Below are 15149 nucleotides of genomic sequence, written 5' to 3' on the forward strand. Positions count from 1 at the left end.
GGAATCCTCAGACCGCTGGACCCAGAGCCTCGGGCCCAGCGCCCCTCTGAGGGCACGGCTCCTCCCATTTTAAAAAGATCCCTATTAAACGGTGAATAAAGTGAATTTTTAAACTTTAAATCAGGTTTATTTGAGTATGTGTTTATTCTGCAGATTTATGAAGCATCTACTGTGCGCCAGGCCTGGTACAAGGAGCCTCCAGGGTGGGGAGCACAGATGGGAGGCCCACGGAGGCCTGCAGGCTGGGGTGAGTCAGGCTGCAGGCAGAGGCGGCGGGGAGGGGGCCGAGGGCCAGGGTGAGGCAGGCCGTGGGCAGGGGCGGCGGGGAGGGGGAGGTGGGCAGGGGGCCGCGGGCAGGGTGAGGCAGGCCGTGGGCAGGGGCGGCGGGGAGGGGGCGGTGGGCAGGGGGCGGCGGGGTGGGGCTTCCTGGACAGAGTCGGGAACATCCCAGGCAGGAATCTGCACCTGCAGGCCGTGTGACCCAGGCGGGCGCAGCGGCTGCTAGAGTCTGGAAAGGGGAAGGAGAAGGTGGCTGGGATTTTCAAAGCACGATGGCGTGATCTGAGCAGAGAAAGAAATACATCTCTCGTAGGGAAAGCCGGGTCAGAGCTGAGGCAGGGCTGAGATTTGCAAGACGCACAGCAAGGCTGGGGACCTGCCGTGTTACAAGCAGTGAGTCACGGGAGAAGAGAAACCAAAACCTCCGCCGGCAGCAGAATGGCTGTGGTTCCGACACCGCCACGTACTGTCTACTCACACTTTCATTCTGAGTCATTTCCTTACTCACAGAAGATAATCTGGAGAAGACAGCCTCCGTGCTCCGTGTCTTTAAAGAAAAGGCCCATCCGAGTGCAGAGCTGGCGTCCGATGGGAGAGGCAGGACCAGGCGGCCAAAACATCCTCAGAGATGCCTGGAGGATCCTGAACCTTTCACACACAGAAGTTTGTCCCGTTTCACAGGATCCTTAGGAAATATGCAGAAAGGAATTACTGGAAGGAAAAAATAGCAATAAAGCTTTGATTTAGCAGAGCTGCTGGACACCCGGCTCAGGAGGCTGTGTTGAGGGTGAACAGCTGAGTCCCCAGAGGGACCACAGGCTGGGAGACATAAACAGAGCTTGCTGACTGAGCAGGCCACGTGGAGATGGCCGGGCAGCCCCTGCGGCGCGCTGTGTCCTGGGCCGGGCTCAGTGCCCACAGTTTCACGTCGTTTCAGCCACTCGACCGCCCTGTGTGGTCCTCTCTACTGTCCCCATTTGACAGGAGAGGAAAGTTCAGAGCAGTTGGATGAGCTGTCCCAGGTCACAAGGCAAGGACGTCACGGAGAAGCAGGCTGACCCGGGGCCTCGGGCATGACCGCTGACCCCAGGACGCTCAGCCTGGCTGCACAGCGGCAGACGCTGTTGCTCAGTCGTGTCTGACTCTACGAGCCTGTGGGCTGCAGCCCACCGGGTTCCTCTGTCCATGGGCTTCTCCAGCAAGAAGGCTGGAGTGGGTCACCATTGCCTTCTCCAGGGGATCTTCCTGACCCAGGGATCAAACCCGGGCCTCTTGCATCTTCTGCACTGGCAGGTGGATTCTTTACCCTGCAGCCACCTGGGAAACCCAACGAAATTCAAGAGGGGGCTTCAGACCTTCCCATGCCTCCCAGACCAACTGAGTCAGAACCCCCGGGGTGAGCTGAGGCATCCAGATTTCAAAAGTTCCCGGACTGATACCACAGCGAGTCCAGGAGACGGTCATCAGGACCCTGAGAGGCAGAAGTTCTGTGACGAGACCTCCCCATTTGGCCCCCCTGGGTGCGGGCAGAGCCACTGGCCCCAGCGTTGTGGAGGGAGCCCGGAAGGACGGGTGTCGGATGCAGGCAGTGCCCAGTGTGTGCCAGCAAGCCTGTCCAGACAGTCACGTGGGCTGGCTCTCCCCAAGCCCGCCCAAGGGTACCTGATGTCTAGACAGCTACATGTTTTCAGGGTGTGGATTTACCTGCATAGGGACGTAAATGTCATCAGCGCGAGGACGGTTAGTTTCTTAACCAAAACCCTAACTGGGTTATCAGTAAGGCTTATGGGGAACTAATCATAATATGGGAAATGCTTACATGGAACGTTAGTTTCTTTAAGTTCAGTTCTGTTGCTCATTTGTCTGACTCTGCGACCCCATGTCCTGCAGCACGCCAGGCTTCCCTGTTTCTTTAAAGCAGCGTTTAAAATTGCAGTAAGATCAAAGGAAGAAAAATGGAGACAATTCTTTTCTCTGAGACAGAAGAAACACAGTTTAGAATCCACATCAGAGAGTCTACTCAGGGGCATCACACCTCATCTGGTCCTGTTTCCCTCCTAAGGCCTTTGAAACTGTTCACTCAGGAGGAGCTGAACTCCGAAGAGAGAGCGCAGTGTCGCTGGGTGACCTGCGTTCCCTGGAGCCCTAGGCACACTGTGCCTAGCACTGTGGCCTGCATCCTTCAGGGGCACAGTAGAAAGGCCATGCCCACATTTCACACCTGGTTCTGGCAAGGAGCCTACATGGGAGGCACATGGGTCCTGGAAAGGAGGTAGCTTTGCCATTTTCTGTTATCTAATTCCAGCAGTTCTAACCTTAAATACTGCAACAATCATGGAGCCACCTTCTGGGAAAAGCAGAAGTCTCTCCCTGGGGGCAGTACAGGTAAAGGTCATGTGAGGCCCCAGTGTGGGCTGCCTGGGGCCCAGCACTCCAGGCAGATCCTGAGATGCAGTGCTCCAGGCAGAGCCCTGGGCCCAGCGCTCCAGGCAGATCCTGAGACCCAGCGCTCCAGGCAGAGCCCAGGGCCCAGCGCTCCAGGCAGATCCTGAGACCCAGCGCTCCAGGCAGAGCCCAGGGCCCAGTGCTCCAGGCAGATCCTGAGACCCAGCGCTCCAGGCAGAGCCCAGGCCTCATCTAAGCATCTTAGAGTCTCTCTGGGGTGGCATCACCGCCTTGAACAGAGAACGGGCGATGAGGCAGATATGAAGGTGACGTTCTAAGTCCTCTGTCAGCAGCGTGGGCTGCAAATCTGGGACATCATTTAAGAGAGAGGAGGAGGCCGCTATTGCCGGTTTCCAGGGGCTCTGCCCACCTTCTCTGCAGTGGCCTTGCTCCCGGCCGGGCCCCAGCCGCCTTGCTCAGGACTTCAGCGTCCCGGGCATTGGGGTGGAAAGCACGCTCTCACACGCAAAGCGGTGTCTCTCCGAGTGCTCCTTCTAGGAGGCTCAAACAGAGCAGGGGAAGCAGACGGATTCTCAGAAGCACGTAGCCATTCAAACCTTAGAGGGTTCTACAAGCACTTTTGAGAGGTTTAGTAAGAAAGCACTCCTAATAACAAAGGTAGGCACTGACCGTGCTGTCTTGGGTGTGACCTATAATTTATGCAAGTGAAGCTCGAGTTTATCAAACCACGGTGAGCTAAGCAGAGCTGAGCACGGGACGCTTACACCCGGCGGAACCTGGGTTCAGCCCCGAAGCCCCACTTCCCCACGTCAGTTACCACGGTCTGCACAGTAGGTGCCAAAGAGCAGTTTGCTTTTACAAATCAGCATAGGAAGTTACGTGATTTGCCAACCCCGAACCGTCGGAACCACACCAGCCATGCCGCCTTCCTGCTCCTCCCCCTCCTTCAGCGGACACCAGAGCATCTCTCCTCAGCTCTGAGCGTGGGGCCATAACTGAGCAGTTCAGCCTGCCTCAGAATTGTGTCACGGAGGCTCTGCCGGCTCAGTTTTGCATAGCGGCTCCGTGAGGCTCCATCGCTGGAGGAAATCCCGGTGACCACGGCGGGGAGTGTGTAGAGCCTAATCCTGACTTCCCATCCTGCTTGCTCGCCCCTGGGGAAGTCGTCCTGGAGACGGGAAGGGCGGGCGGTCCTCAGGAGTCTGAGTCTCTGAGGTCCCAGCCCGGGGCCTCTGCGTGCGGCCGGCGGGCGCGCAGGGTGAGGCTGTAGAAGAGCTTGCGGTAGGAGTGCCGGAAGGCGGGGCTGGAGAAGCAGTACACCACGGGGTTCAGCACGCCCTGCAGGTAGGTGAGGCTGCCGGTCACGTCGGCCGCGTGGACCGCGGCGCTCCGGAGCCCGCAGGCGCGCGCCCCCCGGGAGGCGGCCAGCAGGACGCGGGCCACGAAGCAGGGCAGAAAGCACAGCGCGAACAGCACGCCCACCGCGCCCACCAGCGCCTGCGCCCGCCGCAGCTTGGGCTGCCTGTCCGGCTCCCGCAGCCGCTTCCGCAGGGTCCTGAGGATGCCCGCGCTGCAGAACAGGATGAGGCCGAAGGGCAGGATGAACTGGACGAAGAAGAGCGCCTCCTGCCAGAGGCGACGGAAGGAGGACTCTTCCTGGGGCTCGGAGCTGGGGCAGTCCGCATCCGAGAGGAGCGCGCTCTGGTGGGTGAGCGTGGCCATGAGCAGCCAGACCAGGGCCGAGATGCCCCAGGCCGCCCGCAGGGACAGCGCGTTGACCCTGAGCCTGGAGTGGACCACCCGCAGGTAGCGGTCCAGGGTGACGGCCGTGAGGAAGGCCACGCCCGTCCCGCGGCACAGAGCGCGCAGGAAGAGCAGCGCCTGGCAGGACGCGCGCCCCAGGCCCCAGCTCTTGCGTCCCAGGTAGAAGGCGGCGTGGAAGGGCAGGCAGGAGGCCAGCAGGAGGTCCGCCAGGACCAGGTTGAGCAGGTAGACGGCGTAGGGCTTCCACACCTTCAGACGGAAGAAGAAGGTCCAGAGCGCCACGGCGTTGCCCAGCGTGCCCAGCCCGCACTCCAGCAGCAGCAGCGAGGCCGCGGCCACCTCCACTGCGCGGCTGTGCTCCGAGCAGTTGGGCTGCAGCATGTCGCAAGTCCTCGCCGTCCGTCCGTCTGTCCGTCTGTCTGGGGGGCCGAGGCTTCCAGAGCTGAAGGCAGGGATGGAGCCCAAGGCTGTGCTGGTTCCCACCGGGACAGACGGCACACTGACAGCATCCGGATAAAGTAAAGTTTGTTTGGGGAAAGAGGATCAGGAGCAGAGGGAAAAAACCCTTGCAGTTTTGTTCTGCCCTGAAAAAGGGGAAATTGTGTTTCACTTCCTGTCGTCCTGTGTTAAATCCAGCACTTTATCCTGAGGGTCTGCGTGTGGCCCTGCAGGACTTGGGAAGCTCAGGAAGACTTTAGTTACGACAACGGTGGGAACAGATTGTTCTCGAGTTGGCACTGTCTTCCGACAGTCAGACCCGGTGCTGCGGTCCCCGAGAAGAGGAGGTGGACGACCCGGTCATTCGATGGTTGCCCACTTTCACTTGTCCTTTCATTTCATCAGAGCTGATCTGTTGAGGAGAAGATCCTCCCCTCCCCTCCCACGCCCGCCGCGTGGGGACCCGCACCCCGGGGTCTCCACGGGCTCGGAAAGCAGAGTAAAATCAGTGATGGGTCTGGATGCACGGACTCCACCAGCCTGTCCGGCCCACGAGCCCAGGGACGCACTCCGTATGCCGGTGATGGTCCGTGTGCCTGACGCACGAGCAGAGTCGAAGCTAAACAGGGGCGAACCCGCCCTTCTGACCTGATCCCAATTCACTCGGGTCTTGGCCCGCTCTTCACCCTGATTCTCCCTGTTTCTGTTCAGCCTCAATTTTTTTTCTTTCTTTTTTGACTTCATGACATGCAGGATCTTAGTTCCCTGACCAGGGATTGAACCTGTGTGCTCTGCAATGGCAGTGTGAAGTTCTTACCGCTCTATCACTAGGGATTTCCTTGTTCATCCTGGTTTGAGCTTTGGAGTCAAATAGAGTTTAGTTCCATCCAGCTTCCCCACCTGGCCGCTCTGCGGGGTGCATGTGAGGACATCTGCGAGCAGGGTCCCCGTGTCTGAGGCTCTCACACGCATGGTGCTGGGCACCGTTATCTGGGAGATCACGGGTGCCAGACATGGGCGCTGCGGTCGTCATTAGCCTCTATCCAGTGCTTACACTTTGAACAAAACTTTTTTCTCCCAGCTCAGTGATACAATTCCACACCTGACTTCAGTTCCATGTGCTACGACACCTTCGTTGCTGAGGCCTAAGCTGGAAGCTGCAGGGGGTTTTCCAACAGTGAGGACTGCTAGCTGCAGCGTGCCCTCCGTGTTCCAGGCGCCGTCGTGCGCGCACCTGTGTTACTGCTTTGAACTGAGTGGCACGAGGTGCAGAAGGTACAGGCCTAAGCGCTGCATCATGGATGGAGGCGCAGTGGCTCAGAGAGGCGAGGCCACTGGCTCCAGGTCACAGGGCAGCGAGCGGCAGGGGCCGGGTGCTCCCAGCCCAGCCTGCCCCAGAGCCTGCGTCTCGGCCACGCTGCCCACGGCTTCCAGGCCTGCGGCAGCCTCACTCCTGTGTGCGCGGGAAGTCCAGGCGGCAGCAAGCCCGCCGCGGCCTTTGGTCTGCGTGACTTTTCTGGCACTTGGACTTGTATTCCTTCTTGCTTTTCTTCTATCGGGCTTCCCTTTCCAGCTGGACCGCCAGCCCGTACATCCTTCCGTCTCTGCATCATGCAGGCCCACCTGCCCCCTGTTTCCCTGAAAGGCGCATTTGGAGAGTCGTCTAAGCTTTTGCAATTGCAGAAACGTCCCACCTGGTGCCTCCGGTGATGCCTCCAGGGACACGAGAGGATATGCTCGTTCCAGCTGGAACGAGGGCTGGCTGGAGACCACCAGCTCCAGGGATGCTGTGGTTCCCGGTGATGCCCAGGAAAGCTGGCACTTACTCAGCTGCTCAGGGACAGAAGTTACACAAACGCAGGAAAGAAACGGATTAAATCATTTCAATGCATTGAAAACTTGGAGAGACCTTAAAAGCTACTACCCCTTAACTGCAGATTCACAGTATACCAAAAACTTTCTAAATTATCAATATTCTCAATACTAAATTATTAATATTCTCAGTATACTCAATTACTCAATAAGTAACCTAAACATTAATGATTATGTATTTTTTAATATAAAAGGAAAATAATTATATATTTTAATATATAATTATTTATATAATATATAAGTAATTATAGGTTTCCTTTTAAATATAAAAAATCAAAGTTTTAGAGTAAAAAAAATTCTGCTTCTTTTTCTCAGCATACTGGTCTGTTCTCCTTACTTCTGGAAGATGGTATTGTCCTTTAAGGAGTTTGCTGTGACCCGCACAGTCAAAGGCTTTGGTGTAGGCAATAAAGCAGAAATAGATGTTTTTCTGGAACTCTCTTGTTCTATCTATGATCCAACAGACGTTGGCAATTTGATCCCTGGTTCCTTTACCTTTTCTAAATCCAGCTTGAACGTCTGGAAGTTCATGGTTTACATACTCTTGAAGCCTGGCTTGGAGAATTTTGAGCATTACTTTGCTAGCCTGTGAGATGAGTGCAGTTGTGCAGTAGTTTGAACATTCTTTGGCATTGCCCTTCTTTGGGATTGAAATAAAAATTGACCTTTTCCAGTCCTGTGGCCACTGCTGAGTTTTCCAGATTTGCTGGCATATTGAGTGCAGCACTTTCACAGCATCATCTTCCAGGATTTGAAAGAGCTCAGCTGGAATTCCATCACCTCCACTAGCTTTGTTTGTAGTCAAGCTTCTTAAGGCCCACTTGACCTCACATTCCAGGATGTCTGGCTCTAGGTGAGTGTGAGTGATCACACCATCATGATTATCTGGGTCATGAAGATCTTTTTTGTACAGTTCTCTGTGTATTCTTGCTACCTCTTCTTAATATCTGTCCTTTATTGAGCCCATCTTTACATGAAATGTTCCCTTGGTATCTCTAATTTTCTTAAAGAGATCTCTAGTCTTTTCCATTTTATTGTTTTCCTCTATTTCTTTGCATTGATTGCTGAGGAAGGCTTTCTTATCTCTCCTTGCTATTCTTGGGAACTCTGCATTCAGGTGGGTATATCTTTCCTTTTCTCCTTTGCCTTTAGTAAAGAAACAGTCTAATATACAGAACGTGATAAATTTGCTTTACAGGACTTTGTGCTTTTCTTGAGACATTTCCTTCTGTCCCAGCACGTGAAATCCCAGAAACCCTTCTGTGGTGCCCATGCCAGTGAGCAGATTTGGTTCACGGGGGACAGGCTCCCAGAGGGCGGCTCCAGCAAAGGTCCCTGCAGAACCCAGGTTTTGGCAGGGACGCCTTGCCGCTGTCGAAATTTCCATGCTATGAGTGAACGAAGGTCCCTGGAAGCTGTGCCACATGGAGGAAAGGCAGGGAGGAGGGGCGTCGCCTCTGGGGGCCTGCGCTTGCTGGAGGGGCCCTCATACTTGGGGAAACTCACCAGAAGGGGCTTCACCGAGGGGCTGGGAGTGAGCAACATTCAGCCAGGGCGCCCTTTCTCCTTCCAGACCGAGGATCCGCACGGGAGCTCGGCGTCTGGACGGTGTGCGAGCAGGGCGGCAGCTGCCGACATTTGGTAAGGTGGCAAGTCTTCTGCCTGAACCACGCGTGGGCCGCAGCATAATCTTCAGGTCAGTCACCCGGTCGTGTCCAAGTCTTTTGACCCCATGGGCTGCAGTATGCTGTTCATGCAGCTGCGCTGATGGACCCAGAGATGACCGCCCTGAGTGGGAGCAGTCAGACAGAGACGAGCACCACGTGCTGTCACGCATGCGTGGGATCCAAAGGGTGGCACAGATGAAGCGGACAGAGCAGGTTTGTGGTTGCCCAGGGGCTGGGGGGGCTGGGGGACGGATGGCCTGGGAGTTTGGGGTTAGCAGACGCCAGCTATTACATACAGGGCGGATAAACAACCAGGTCGTACTGCACATCGCAGGGAACTGTCTCCAACATTCTGTAATAAACCATAACGGAAAAACTATGAAAAAGCATGCATGTCTGTACAACTGGGTCACTTTGCTGTACGGGAGATTTTAGCACAGCGTTGTAAATCAACTGTATTTCGATAAAACAGTTTTTTTTTTTAAAGCCCTCATGTGATGATGAGCTAGCAGATATGGACAGTGTGTGCACACGCGTGTCTGTGTGGGCATCACAGTCTCTACACTGAGCTGAGAGGAGCTCAGCTAGTTTTCAGGGAAGACGACTGTTACATCAGATCTTTCAAATTTGCCTCGAAGGCAACTTGGATAACTGTTGTTAGGACGCCGTGGCCCCTGGCTTGCGCTCCTCCCCACGCCCGGACGAGGGGCAATGATGCTGTGGTCCTGGGTTTCCGTCCCTCTCCTCGCCCTCCCGGCAGAGCCTGGGGGGCGGGGGGGGGGGCGGTCAGTGCAGCCGCCTCATCCTCACCACCCCCGCCTTCTGCGGCCACAACCCCCCCACCCCGCCACTCTGAGAACCACTCTGAGAACGCACAGCTCGAAGGATTAGGAGAAATCGACGCTCGTCTTCCCAGGCCCTTTCCCAGGTTTGCTTTTTCGCAGAGGAGTCTCAGGTTTCGTCTCATTGCAGTCTGATGTCATCTCAGTGCATAGCAAATGGGAAACGCAGGAAAGCACAGTAAAAAGGGAAGTCGCTGTTACATAACCGCCCGTTGCACGTGGGCCTTCACATATAGACCGGGTCACCCAGTAACTGCTGTGTGTAGCTTGTCTTCCCACCGGGCCCCTGTCTCGGATCAGCGGCGTGACTGCGTGTGGGGTGGGCTTCCTGCCAGACGGTGTGACTGCTCCCCCTCCATGCCCTCCGGCCAGTGCTGTCTGCGTTCTCTCGCCTCCTCTCTGCTCTTCTTCCCCCAGAAGTGAAAATGGCCAACGTAATTTCTATGCTTATGAGATCGATTGGAAAGTGGTCTAGTGGGCTTTAAATTCTCGTCCTCAAGAGATCAATCACGACTCTCTAATCACACATGTTCTCGCCCTTCCTGACGTCTTTGCCTCTGTGTGTGTCTCTCAAGAGGGTGTGAATGCCCATGTCCACATAACTAACCGTGCTTCGAGGCTGGTTGTCACACAAGCGAACACAGCGGTCCTCAGTCTTGGACTGATTCTTCCAAAGAAAACGTGTCCCTCTCAACATATCCCTCTAAAGTTTAAAAACTTCAGAATTGACTACTACTTCCTTATTAGTAAAGTGATCTATTCTGTCATAGAACATATGGGCAGCTGTAAAGTAAAATAAAAACCATTTTCCGTTTTTTTCTAATCCCACTCCTTACAGACACTGTTCGCTGAAAGTTCGGTGAATTTCCGTCCAGTGCTTTCCGTCAGGTGCTGCTTCGCTCAGCTTGCTGCTGCTGTTTGCTCAGTCACTCAGTCGTGTCAGACTCCCTGCGACCCCGTGGGCTGCAGCACACCAGGCCTCCCTGTCCCTCACTGTCTCCTGGAGCTTGCTCAAACCCATGTCCATTCAGTTGGTGATGCCATCCAACCATCTCATCTTCCGTCATCCCCTTCTTCTCCTGCCTTCAATCTTTCCCAGCATCAGGGTCTTTTCCAATGAGTTGACTCTTTGCATTAGGTGGCCAGAAATTGGAGTTTCAGCTTCATCATCAGTCCTTCCAATGAATATTCAGGACTGATTTCCTTTACAATAATTGACTGGTTTGATCTCCTTGGAGCCCAAGGGACTCTCAAGAGTCTTCTCCAACACCACAGTTCAAAAGCATCATTTCTTCAGCACTCAGCCTTGTTTATGGTCCAACTCTCATATCCATACATGACCACTGGAAAAACCATAGCCTTGACTAGAAGGACCTTTGTTGGCAAAGTAATGTCTCTGCTTTTTAATATGCTAAGTTTGTCATAGCTTTTCTTCCAAGGAGCAAGCATCTTTAATTGCATGTCTGCAGTGATTTTGGAGCCCCCCAAATAGTCTGTCACTGTTTCTATTGTTTCCCTATCTATTTGCCATGAAGTGATGGGACTGGATGCCATGAACTTAGTTTTCTGAATGTTGAGCTTTAGGTCAGCTTTTTCACTCTCCTCTTTCACCTTCATCAAGAAGCTTTTTATTTTCCTCTTTGCTTTCTGTCATAAGGGTGGTGTCATCTGCATATCTGAGGTTACTGATATTTCTCCCTGCAATCTTGCCAGCTTGAGCTTCATGCAGCCCAGCATTTTGCATGATGTGCTGTGCGTATAAGTTAAATAAGCCAGGTGACAGTATACGGCCTTGACGGACTCCTTTCCCTACTTGGAACCAGTCTGTTGTTCCACGTCTGGTTCTAACTGTGGCTTCTTGACCTGCATACACGTTGCTTAGGAGGCAGGCAAGGTGGTCTGGTATTCTCATCTCTTTAAGAATTTCCCACAGTTTGTTGTGATCCACACAGTCAAAGGACTTAGTGCAGTCAGTGAAGCAGAAGCAGATGTTTACAAAGCGGATTTTTTTCTCCATTTAATCTGTAATCGTAAATAGCTTCTCATGTCATTATGCTTTGAAATGTTTGGAAATCAGTGTCACAGACAAGGTGGGGAATATCCTATAGCTGAGCCTTTATCTATGCCACTAGCTATGACTTTACAAAAGGTTCTAGAGTCAGAACTTGTGTCCAGGGTATAGGAGGACTTTGGGTGGGTTTGATCTCAATTTTCGTTGTTCTTAGTAAATAGCTGTAGAGTTGACACAGAAGATTGTGCATTTCTTTGCTTTTCTTTATGGATCTTCTAGGCCAGGAATTGGGGGAGGAAACACACTCTGGGGAGCTCGCCGAGGAGGCACTGGGGGTGGATTCTCCTACCGTGGGACCCTGCAGGGCCTCCGGCCCTACACGCAGCCCCGGGACCGAGCCGCGACCCGGCGGAAGTGCCGCCCCACCGCTCCATCAGTGACCCGGGACGAACCTTGCAGGCTGGCTCCACGCAGCTCCGGGAACCTGCGCTCAGGCCACCACAGCATGGGTTTCAGGGACAGGCCCGCCCCTTCCTGTTTCTCAGGCTTGTGGTTGCTACGAGCTGGCTGCTCCCCCAGCTGTGACCCTGCTCGGGCAGCCCCCGTGGGTGGCAGCTTCCCACAGGGCTCCTGGGTGCGGGAAGCGTTGAAAGAATCAGTTTACCAAGCAATCTTCTTCATTTATCGACACTGAACAAAACCTGAAACCACATTCACGTCTGAATTTTGCAGGCTGGGGGGCCTTGGGGAAAAGGGACCCTCTGACCTGACGCTCAGAAGGGAGACGGGGGCATAGAGAGATGGAGTCTGCCCTGTGTGCCGAAATTTTGTGACGAGAGAAGAGGAGCTGGTGTTCACAGAGGACCCCACTCAGCACCAACTGGGCTCTTAACTGGCACATTCAGTGAGATCCCAGAGCCAGGAGCACATTTAAAGTCATACTCCAAATTCAAACACCGCGGCCACAGTTAACTAGACATTCTCCCCGGTGTATTTGAAGAATATTACGATCTGGTCAAACTGTTCTTGTTAAGAGGATTCTCTAACTAGACACCGTTAGGAATGTACTTTCAAACTGTTTTCTCAGCGGGCAGCGTTAGTCACAAATAGTCTTTCTAATGAATCACAGGGTCATGCCTTCATAGAGCTAAGAGACTAGAAATGCCTTTTTCTTCTAGCACTTTCCTAGAACTCCCAGCAACAGCCAGCACGGTCGAGAGCATGCTTTCACTGCCACATGGTGCCCCAGAACCTGTGTCCGGGTCCTCTGATCCTGTGGCTTCGCCAGGAAGCCCTGCTCTCCTCCTGTCCAGGGTCTGCAGGCCTGGGGTTGGGCCCTCCCCCACCTCCAGGGACGCCATCTGATTTACTTCCCCAGCTGCGGGACTCACACAGCCACGCTCCCTCTGTGTCTGCAGGGACCCTTCTAGCAAATAACGGGTCAAAGGGCAGGTTTGCGTCCTTGAGGACACGGGTTGAGAGAAATGAAGCCTTGCTCTGTGCTACACGCGGAAAGCCCGATATTAAACACATCGTGGGCGGTCATTTGGGAGGTGGAGTCCCACCACCTTCAGTTCCCTGTGTGGGTAACATATTGCACTGATTTTGAACTGACTATACCCAAACCACATGTTTGTAAACATTTAATTGTCTTTTAACTTTATGAAGTCATAAAGCTAGCCAGAGTGTTGGGAAGTGCGGTATGCGTGTGCCCCTTTAAGGTGGGGAGGCAGTTTAGAATCGATCGCTGTTCTCTGAGAAGGAGCGGAGGGGTCGGGGGGCTCCAGGACCCTGCCCGATGACCGCCCTGGACTAGGTGAGGCGGCAGTTCTTGTTGGGTTGGCTGATGCTGGGGGTGACCCCAAGACTGCCTTTGGAGCTGATATTCATCCGGTTAGAGAAACAGGAAAGAAGTACCTTTTCAGAGGCACAAAAATGACACACTCAAGCCAACTTCTGAGCGAAACTTTAGTAAAACCCGACTGGGGATGGGACGATGGAATTATCAGTCTGTTCATAGTCTTTGCTGTTGGTACTCTTGATTGTCTTTCTTCACAAAACAGATGCTTCTAACTTCTCACTTCTCTGTCACTGTGGTTAAATTGTTCATTCCATGTTTAGTATAGCTTGACGTTTATGAATAAGCGCGTTTCTGTTTGCACACAGCTGTAGGTGTCAGAGTTTCAGTTTCCTTGTAAGCCTGCCCCTCCCCCATGTCCTTCGCCCTGGGACAGTCACTGATGTCCTCTGTTGCTGTCGGAGTCGCCAAGTCATGTACACTCTTTGTGACCTCATGGATTGCAGCACACTAGGCTTCCCTGTCCTTCAATATCTCTTGGAGCTTGCTCAAACTGATGTCCATTGAGTCAGTGATGCCATCCAACCATCTCATCCCTCTGTTGCCCCCCTTTCCTCCTGCCCTCAATCTTTCCCAGCATCAGGGTCTTTTCCTATAAGTTGGCTCTTCGAATCAGGTGGCCAAAATATTGGAGTTTCAGCTTCATCATCAGTCCTTCCAATTAATATTCAGGGTTGATTTCCTTTAGGGTAGTCTGATTTGATCTCCTTGCAGTCCAAGATTCTCAAGAGTCTTCTCCAATACCACAGTTCAAAAGCATCATTTCTTCGGTGCTCAGCTTTCTTTATGGTCTAATTCTGACATCCATACATGACTACTGGAAAAACCATAGTTTTGTTGGCAAAGTAATGTCTCTGCTTTTTAATATACTGTCTAGGTTGGTCATACCGTTTCTTTCAAGGAGCAAGCATCTTTTAATTTCATGGCTTCAGTCACCATCTGCAGTGATTTTGGAGCCCAAGAAAATAAAGTCTGTCACTGTTTCCATTGTTTCACCTTCTATTTGCCATGAAGTGATGGGACCGGATGCCATGATCTTAGTCTTTTGAATGTTGAGTTTTAAGCCAGGTTTTCATTCTCCTCTTTCATCCTCATCAAGAGGCTCTTTAGTTCCTCTTCACTTTCTGTCTCAAGTGTGGTATCATCTACATATCTGAGGTTATTGATATTTCTCCTGGCAATCTTGATTCCAGCTTTGTGCTTCATCCAGCCCAGCATTTCACATGATATACTCTGCATGAAAGTTAAATGAGCAGAGTGACAATATACAGCCTTGATGTACTTCTTTCCCAATTTTGAATCATGTAAGTTGTTCCATGTCTGGTTCTGTTGCTTCTTGACCTGCACACAGATTTCTCAGGAGATAGGTAACGTAGTCTGATATTTTTGTCCCTTTAAGAATTTTCCAGTTTGTTGATATCCACACAGTCAAAGGCTTTAGAATGGTTAATGAAGCAGAAGTAGATGTTTTTCTGGAACTCTCTTGCTTTCTCCATGACCCAATGGATGTTGGCAATTTGATCTCTGGTTCCTCTGCCTTTTCTAAAACCAGCTTGAACGACTGGAAGTTCTCAGTTCATGTATTGTTGAAGCCTGGCTTGAAGGATTTTGAACATTTCCTTGCTGGCATGTTAAATGAGCACAGTTGTGCAGTAGTTTGAGCACTCTTTGGCATTGCTCTTCTTTAGGATTGGAATGAAAACTGGCCTTTGCCCGTCCTGTGGCCACTGCTGAGTTTTCCAAGTTTGCTGGCGCATTGAGCACAGCGCTTGCCCAGCACCGTATTTTAGGTTTGGAAACAGCTCAGCTGGAGTTCTATCACCTCCACTAGCTTTGTTTGTAGTGATGCTTCCTGAGGCCACTTGGCTTCACTTTCCAGGAGGTTTAACTTTAGGCGAGTGACCGCACCATCGTGGCCATCATGATTATCCAGGTCATTCTGACCTTTTTTGTAAAGTTCTTCTGTGTATTCTTGCCATCTCTTCTTAATATCTTCTGCTTCTGTTAGGTCC

At 52.7% G+C, this 15149-nt stretch overlaps 1 protein-coding gene across 1 annotated transcript; it reads right to left on the minus strand.

Annotated features, from left to right (window-relative positions):
- Positions 1–120: 120 nt before the first annotated feature.
- On the minus strand, positions 121–5192 carry GPR31 (G protein-coupled receptor 31). The gene is made up of 4 exons (XM_069599322.1): positions 3095–5192; positions 2099–2253; positions 788–964; positions 121–508 (listed from the first exon to the last, which is right to left on the minus strand). Exon 1 carries the CDS (start codon positions 4828–4830, stop codon positions 3880–3882), a length of 951 nt encoding a protein of 316 aa, XP_069455423.1. The 5' UTR covers positions 4831–5192; the 3' UTR covers positions 121–508; positions 788–964; positions 2099–2253; positions 3095–3879.
- Positions 5193–15149: the final 9957 nt, after the last annotated feature.

Source organism: Ovis canadensis, chromosome 8 (assembly GCF_042477335.2).
Source record: "Ovis canadensis isolate MfBH-ARS-UI-01 breed Bighorn chromosome 8, ARS-UI_OviCan_v2, whole genome shotgun sequence".
NCBI lineage: Eukaryota > Metazoa > Chordata > Mammalia > Artiodactyla > Bovidae > Ovis > Ovis canadensis.

Excerpts from the sequence above, each read along its gene's own strand:
- GPR31 (XM_069599322.1), bottom strand. The coding sequence starts at position 4,830 with ATGCTGCAGCCCAACTGCTCGGAGCACAGCCGCGCAGTGGAGGTGGCC.